The sequence below is a fragment of the Microtus ochrogaster genome, chromosome 10 (genome assembly GCF_000317375.1).
Source record: "Microtus ochrogaster isolate Prairie Vole_2 chromosome 10, MicOch1.0, whole genome shotgun sequence".
Lineage (NCBI taxonomy): Eukaryota > Metazoa > Chordata > Mammalia > Rodentia > Cricetidae > Microtus > Microtus ochrogaster.
Window position 1 is genome coordinate 83,912 of NC_022016.1, and position 8,881 is coordinate 92,792.

At 41.8% G+C, this 8,881-nt stretch overlaps 1 protein-coding gene across 1 annotated transcript in view; it reads left to right on the top strand.

Annotated features, from left to right (window-relative positions):
* Cdk5rap2 (CDK5 regulatory subunit associated protein 2) overlaps positions 1 to 8,881 on the top strand; it is a 149,457-nt gene that overhangs the window by 14,977 nt on the left and 125,599 nt on the right. Inside the window, 1 exon segment of the mRNA XM_013348234.2 lies at positions 3,311 to 3,529. Within this exon segment, the coding sequence (XP_013203688.2) occupies positions 3,311 to 3,529 (219 nt within the window).

Here is an 8,881-nt window from a genome sequence, read left to right on the forward strand (position 1 = left end):
GGGTTGGTGAAGATCTTCTCCGAGTCAGTAGGTTGCCTTTTTGCATGACACACTTTCTTCAACAAGGCCACACCTATTTTAACAGGGCCATGCCTCCTATTATTGCTACTACCAGTGAGCCTTTGGGGGTCATCGTCATTCAAACCACCACGCCCAGGCTCCTGGGCTCACGTGATCCTCCTGCCTTACCTCTTGAGTATCTGGGATTACAGATTTGTACTGGGCGATAAATATTTCTTCTATAATCTTTTCTTTAACTTTCTTGCCATGGCAGCATAGTGTGGATTTCCTCAGATTTTTAATTTTCATATTGAAATAATTGTCAACTCACATAATATGTTTCTGCATCCCCTTATTCAGTCTTCCAAGCTAATATCTCCTAAGCCATATAGCTAAAACTGGTCCAGGGCATTTAAATTCTTTTATACTGAGCAAAATAATTTGACTAGTTTTACATTTGACCTTTAGCCACATGTAATTGGGCCAAATATTTGCCATTTGGGCTTCATTCAGGAAAAGGTAAAAGAGCCTGCTAGGGAAGTTTTTCAGTGGTCCGTTTAAGGAAAATTTAGCATGGAAAGCATTTCTATGAAATGAGTCGAATGTGTGCATTTGAGTTCTTTGAGGTTGGATATTTAAGGAGGTTTTGCCGTCATTGTTCATGCAATAATCCTGCAGAACTTCCACCGCTTGGTAACTGTGAACAATAACTGTTTAACAGTCCACTAACTGATGCCCTTCTCTAGCTTCCTCTTCAAATTTAGTCTTCTTGTTTTTATTCTTGCCTCTTTATTGGTGTTAATTAGAGTCTTCACTGGTGAGGGCATATGGTGCTGTGCCAGAGAAGAACACAGGCTGGGAGTCATTTGAATTCCAGATTTAATTACGGGCAATGTGGTGATAGACTAGTCACTTAGCAGCCCTGAGCTTCATTTACTCCTGGTTATGGTTTAACTCCTTGTTGACGATGAGCATTTTGCGGACATTGTTGGCCTTTGCTTCTTGAGTTTATTTAAGCATCACCATCAACATTAATACCAATTTGCTCTCATATCCCAGTCTTCTGCTTCTTTATATTTAATTTCAAAGGAAACTAAACCAGAAGATTCCAAAAAGTTATTGTGGAACAGATGGTGTTCATTCTCATTTCAGGTTCCTATGTCCTGAATTTCAGTTAGAACATGGGGTCAGATGCCTGGGCTTTAGGGAGCCTGGTAGGGGCACAGCTCCTAAGACCCTAGGTTAACTGTGGCTGTAGTCTACTTGCTGAGCAAGTGTGTTGACCACCTGAATAGCTAAGAGGTGATTAGTGTCAGGCATAAATAGATTTCCTGAGTCTGGGGCCTTAACTTCAGTCTGAGTTGTGACTGACAACACAAGTATCATTGTTTTTGAGCCTCGCTTGGTCTAATTTGAAGGACAGACTTATTAAATAAGTTTACTTTTGACCTGTGTACAGCATTTGGGAGGCAGATGCAGGTGGATCCTTTTGAATTCGAGGTCAATCTGTTCTGCATAACTTGTTCCAGTCCAGCTAGAGTTAGTTACATGGCGATTTTTTTCCTATTGAAAATATTACATAGACTTCACAAAACCAAGTTTTTAGGAAACTAGAAAGAATGTAAAATGTATAATCTGAGCATGACTCAAACCACATCACCAAGTACCTAGATTTCCTTCTATGCGTAGACTTATTTTTAAGTGATTTATGCGTTGGCTGCTGTTTTCACTTCACGCTGACATAGGTGTATCCATATGTTTTGATGTATGCTATATAGTTTTGGCAGTTTTGGACTGCTGCTCATTAGGTTGCTTGTTTTTTTTAATAAATATTTATTTATTATGTATACAATATTCTGTTTGTGTGTCTGCCTGCAGGCCAGAAGAGGGCACCAGACCCCATTACAGATGGTTGTGAGCTACCATGTGGTTGCTGGGAATTGAACTCAGGACCTTTGGAAGAATAGGCAATGCCCTTAACCACTGAGCCATCTCTCCAGCCCCATTAGGTTGCTTGTTATCAATTACTTTTGTAATTCTGTAAGGAATAACTGAATATAGGCTCTCCTCTTTTGATTCTTCACAGAGTAGATCTGAGGAAGGAATCACTGGGATACATATAGGCTCACTTACACTATGCAGAGACGCATGGTTAATTTCCATTCTCTCATATATTCCAGGCTTCTAGGTGGTGCTTAACTGGTTTTTATTTTGTTTGTTTGTTTGTTTTGTTTTCATTTTTCAAGACAGGGTCTCTCTGTGTAACAGCCCTAGCTGTCCTGGAACCAGCTCTTATAGACCAGGCTGACCTCAGACTCACAGAGATCTGCCTCCAGAATGCTGGGATTAAAGGTGTGCGCCTAAGGTGTGCGCCACAAAGTTGTGCGCCACCACCACCCGGTTGCTTAGCTGATTCTTAAAGTGTTAATTAAGAATGAGTGTCATTTCAAAACAAGCTGAATAGCACCAGATAATCCCATTTAAACAATCTTACTTTGTAACGTAGAACTTTTTGATTCATTCTTTTTATTGTTAGTGGTTTAGAACACTTTGTTCATTTTTGTATTTTATGTAAATATTTTCTCAGGTGAATTGTATATTAATGAAATAAAGACAGTCTTGTTACATTTAGCCCTTGAACTCTAATGATATTAGAGTCTTTCAAAGTGGACTTTGCCTGCGGTGCTGACCAATGACTCCTTTTGAGCAGATAAGTCTGGGTGCAAGCCATACTAGCAAAGGAGGCCATTGCTGGTGCTAGGACCCACCACTGCTTGTCATGTTTTCTATTTGTTATTTATTGGCTGATTGTGATATTGGGGCTTAAACCTAGGGCTTCACATATACTATGCAAGTGCTTTACCACTGAACTGCACTCCAAATCCCTTTTCTACCCCTTAAAAGTTACTTAATTAAATCTTTTTTTAAACCACTATAAAAGAAACATGTTTAGTTACCTTAAATCATTAAAAAATACAGAGAAGCAGAAAAGCCAACTTATTCCCACTGCATTGAAGTCAGTTTTGTTAACAGTTTGTGTTTCTTTTCCTCCACTACCACCAGCAGCCAGCAGCAGCAGCAGCAGCAGCAGCAGCAGCAGCAGCAGCAGCAGCAGCACCACCACCCCCCCACCACCACCACCACCACGGGCTTTCCTCCTTTCCTAGCAAAATCACAACCTAAGCTTTGTCCTGTATTCCTTGGGCTTTGGATACTGGATGCTGTTAGGTTTTTTGTTGTAAAACCAGGAGGTCTTATAGGTTTGTTTATGACATGTGAAAACCAGCTCCCTTTGCCCTCTCTCTCCTAGGGGTCTGAGGATTATGAGGCTGCCCTGGCAGAAAAGGAAGCCCTGTTGACCGAGCTGCACTCAGAAAACCTCACAAAGAGCGCTGAGAACCAGAGACTGCTTGGGAATGTTAAAGTGATCACCCAGGAGTTGAGTGACCTGAAGAAGGAGAAACTGAGACTAGAGAGGGACCTGGAGGAAGCCCACCAAGAGGGGAGCAAACGGGCCCACACCATCCTTGTGAGTGCCTCCCACCCTCCTGACATGATGGGGTTGTATCAAGACTGGGTCCTGTGATGGTTTCTGCTCATAGGAAGGGGAGTGCTGAACAGAAAACTTAAGAAAATCTGTAAGCTCTAAGGGTTTCTCTTATCTCCTTAGTGGCAATGACCCAGCTTGACACTCTCATTCACACTTCTCTCTCACTATTGCCATCAGGTTGACAATAGTTTGTGTCCTGCTTTTTCATCCATTACTCACTCGTGCTATGCTGCTGGGTGTGAATGTTTTTCAGAGAGATATTTTTTTGTGTCTGTGTATTTAATCATTTGGTTGCTCCTCAGTTGTCTTAACCAGACACTTATTTCAAAGCATTGGGTATTTTCACTTTGTAACCTGTGCTTCAGCAAACACTCCTACCCCTGTGTGTGAGTATTTAGCCAATGACATAGGTTTAATTCCTGAGTCAAAACCTACCAACATTTAAAGACTACTTTATAGACATCAAACTCTTCTCCAGACAAATTATACTGGCTTGGACCTGTTTTAAGACTGTGCTCTATTCAGCACTGATTATTAGCATCTAAAAATTCTTCCTAAATTTGCTACACTATTAAATTTCAATTCTATCTAAACTTAAGTACTAAGCATGGTTTAATTGAATCCCTCCTGAAAGTCATGTATACACGCATAGCCTTGGTGCATCAGGCAGGACTGAGTCTGAGCTTGAATGGTCATGGATTCTGTGTTCTGACTCACCTTTCCAGAGTCTGGAATGGGCAGTTATCATAGATAGCTAAGGCTTGGGGGAGAGCCCACAGGTACCACTGGCTGTTAGCACAGATGCTGGGATTCACAGTTGCCATGCTTGTGTCAACACTGAGGAGTGAAATGCACATCTTTGCATGTTTGCATGTTGTAGTGACTATTTCAGCAAGCGTTCAGAGAGCAGTCATGGAGAGTTAGAGAAGAAGCCATCAGCTACATGTCTCCCACTCCTTTCTCTTGTCAACACTACCTTCAACCTCAGTGTACCTGACCTCTCCATTCAGTCACAGGTTGGTCACTGCCCTGTGATTTTGGGTCACTCACATTGCCTCGGCACCTCCATGTTGTGTAGGACACAGAATGGCCATGGCGAATTATTCTCACTAATAGCCTTCACGTGAGAACTTAATTTTCTCCTAGGGCTGGGCATTTTGATTGTGTAACTAATGCCACAGTGAACATCTCTGAGCATGCAGATGTTTTCTCACAAAACACCTAGGAGAAACTGTGAGAAGTGTGGGTATTAGATGACACAGTACAAATGTTTTCTCTGCCAGGTTGTCTTGAGTCCAGAAGGTGTCCCATTGTGTGCTGCCACCAGAGATATTGCAGTAGGCCAGTTGTTGTATTCTGATAGAAGTTATGTTTTCTATATTTTGGATGCTGTTGGGAATACTTAGCATGATTTCTGAAGTCCTTGCTTTTCTGTTAATTCCAGACAAGGGAGGACACATAATGTACTGCTGTGCTGTCTTCCCTTCAGTCCTGCAGAACAGTCAGGTTGTGAGGTTGTCAGCTTGGGTCATGTACTGTTTCTGTTGGTAGGTGTGTGGATATGTGTATGTACATGTATGCCATCATTGGCGGTCTCACATGTTTTCCTAGGAAGCAGGTGCCCAGAGAATATAGTGTTGTAAGACTCTGGGAAGACCAAGACAACAGCTGTTTTCCTAAGTCCTCACCTTGATTGAGCTGGCTTGGGAAACACAGCTTCCTGGCATCTCATTGTGACTGCTTTTATGCATTATTGTGTACATGTCTCTGGCATGCTGGTCTGGGCAGTTTTGTTATTTTTGCTAACGTATTTCACCCCATTGCCATCTCTTCGTAACTCTTGGTTATAGTCTAGGAGTCTAACTGTGTCTCTGTCTGAAGGGTGTTTTACACTCGATCATGGGGGAACATGCTGAGGTAGTTATTTTGCTTCATGGTGCTAGGATAAAAACACAGGTGGAAACATAGCCATGCATATCTTATCAGCTTGTTGCTGTTAAGTAGGTTCTTTAATTATTCAGAATGCCTCCCACTTGACAGCTGCTGCTGGCATTGCTTTGTATTGACAAAAACAAAACCTAGGCCTCTCAGTGACTTCTATTTCTGCCCTCAAAAAGAAGAGAAATTGACTCCAGTTTCAGTATCATTCAATACCTTGTATAAACCCTCATTACTAGGCATGGACATGCTTCCAGAGGAGAGGTAGAAACACACCGCTACAGGAACACAGAGGAAGGAAGTGGCTTGCAAATTGTAGAAGGTTCCTGAGGAAAATGAGTTGTCTGGTTTATTTATTTATTTTTTTAAAATTTATTTATTTATCGAGGATTTCTGCCTCCTCCCCGCTACCGCCTCTCATTTCCCTCCCCCTCCCCCGATCAAGTCCCTCTCCCTCATCAGCTTGAAGAGCCATCAGGGTTCCCTGACCTGTGGGAAGTCCAAGGACCACCCACCTCCATCCAGGTTTAGTAAGTTGAGCATCCAAACTGCCCATGCCCCCCCCAAAGCCAGCACGTGCAGTAGGATCAAGAGTTGTCTGGTTTATGTGGCAAGAGAATAGGAGCCTCATCCCTGACCTCATTGTATTTGCATTTTTGAGTCTGGCTTACTTTGTCTAATTCCATTTCTTTCCTTGAAGATATCACAGTTTCATTTCTCTTTAAAACTGTATAGAATTCCACTGTGTTTATGTTTTAGTTACCTTTCTGTTACTGTGATAAAATACCAAGATGAAAATCAACTTAGAGTAGAAGGGACTTATTTTGACTTAGGGTCCCAAAGGGATAGAGTCCATTGTTAGAGGAAAGGCATGACAACAGTTAAGGAAACTGTGGTGGCGGGAGCAGGAAGCTGGCTGATCACATTCCCCATCCATACACAAGAAGCAGTGAGAGAGAAAAGGAAGTAGAGCAAGGCTATACAACCTCAGGACCCATGCTGTTCCTCTAGCAAGGCTCCGCCTCTTAAAGGTTCTGTAACTTCCCCCAAAAGTACCACCAAATAGTGCCTCTAGCTGGGGACCAAGTGATAAAATACGTGGGGCATGTCTCAAACACCCACAGAATATATGCCAGGTTTTCTTTATCAATTTATTTGATGGTCATTCAGGCTAGTTTTATTTCTTGGGGGTTGCGAATGATACATAAACATGGATATGCAGGGATCTTTGTGGTATGTTGACTTTGAATCCTTTAGGGGTGTACATGAGAGGAGTATAGCTGGGTTATATGGTTGTTCTTATTTTGAGAACCCCTTTGTTGAGTAGATGATTGAGTTTTGGCACTTAATTTTTGCAGATCTTAGTGCCCTATATGTTATTCTAGGCTGGTCTTGTACAGTCAAGCCTTACCATGAGGACACTCAAATCCAGTTACATCTCTCCTGCACATGCTCAAGTTTTCCTGTGCTCCACAGGCAGGAAAAGGGTATTGGAAAGAAAAATATTCTTAAGTCCAGGCCTATTTCTCTGTCTGCATTTAGTTCAGTCTTCAAATTATCTTTTATAATGGAAACTGTTATCAGGAGTGATGACAACAAGCAGGCATCATCCCTAGCTGTATATGGTATCTGCAGCTTATACAGCAGCTGACCTCATCATATGTGGCCAAAACACATGTTTGGGCCAAGAGAATGTGATGCTCATTTACAGATTATCTGAGCCTCATAATTTAGGTGACATGGATCTGGTCTCTAATTTCAAAACTTTGCCTAAGATACTATGTTATATGCTGACAAACTAGGAACATGACAGTTCACAGAAAGGAAGGTTTTTATATTCTCTACTTTCTATAGATCAGAATAATGTGTTCTCAAGGAAATCAGCCTGCAGTGTTCTGGTTATCTGAACTTAAAAAAGTAATTTGTTCTTTTGTGTTTTTCAAACACGTGGTAGTTTATAGAAAGTTATACAATTAAATGAGTTTAGGTATATAGGCTCTTAGGTATAAAGGCATTAGGCTCTTAAAGGAAAAGATGGCAAGGATTTTATTTTTTTTATTGTAAAATACACTTTATTTCATATCCAATATAATAGCTTGAATCTGAGCCAAGGTGTTTCAGATATGTTTCTTGTTGCTGGGGGTATAAAGACCTGTGTAGTAAAATGTGCACGTGTTGTATGTTCAGAATCAAGGTGGTCGTGAAAGTGTATGATACATGCTGGATGGCAAGGATTTTAAACTATAGTGAATATGGTAAGCATGTTGTGGTGTCCTTTGTAGGGTTGAAGAGGAGGACTTAAGGTTTGCCTGGCAGTTACTAGCAGCATGAGCAATAAGGGAATTCAGGTACAAGGTCTCCAGTGATTGGAAGATGAACATTTTAAGAAAAAAGACTAGCTTTAGCTGGCACTGGGGCCCAAGGGAAGGATTGTATCAGGTGGGGTTCTGTAGAAAGAACAGTTACATGGTCTTGAGCAATAGTCCATTCAATCACAGCAGGTCTGTTCAGACAGATCGATGTCATTCTAGCCAGTGAGCTTGTAAGTGTTGAGGTTTTCAGTTCTTGGGACAGGGTCTAGCTGTTTCTCATTGTTCTGTTCTCTTGGACAAGAACTTGAAAATCAGTTGGAAATCCTGCAGCCTTGTTTTTAGAAGAGCCCCAACTTAAAGTCCACACAGACTTAGTTTGTGTGACATTCTCTGAATTCTGATAGAATGCCAACTAGCGCTCTCTCAGATATGATCAAACCATCCTTTGCCATACCAGGAGCATTCTTTTCCTGGCTCATTGTGTGTGGGGAGACAATGCCTTTGCCGTGAGCAGTTTCGATCAGAGACCAGTGGACTCGCTGTGCCTGACTGTGCAAGCACATGAGGACTTGGCCCGTGAGGGTCAACTGTCATGTTGGTTTAAATTGCCTTGATTACAGATCATGTGCCAGTTGACTTAGCACACGCTATAATTTGTAGTTTTGTTTATTCCTTACACATTTATTGAGTGCTTGCAATGTGCAGGCACTGTTGTTAGGCTTTAGTAAATACCAGCTTTAATTTTACTGTGGGGATCTTACAATGTGAGAGGCTAAAATTGAGGGTGGCAGACAGTTCCTCTGTATCCTGTTAGATGCCACATTGCCACCAGAGGGAACCATATCCCTTGAAGCAAATTCAGAATACAGTTATAAGGGACCAGGAGCAAATACTCCCAGTTCATCATCCTGACTGGAACAGTTAAAGAGACCTCTATAGGCCTTGTGACTTGGGCCTTCATGTTCTTTTCTCTCTGACTTAGAGGCCCTCTTTGGCACAGAGACTTAAGACTCTGTGTGTGTGTGTGTGTGAGAGAGAGACAGAGAGAGAGAGAGAGAGAGAGAGAGAGAGAGAGAGAGAA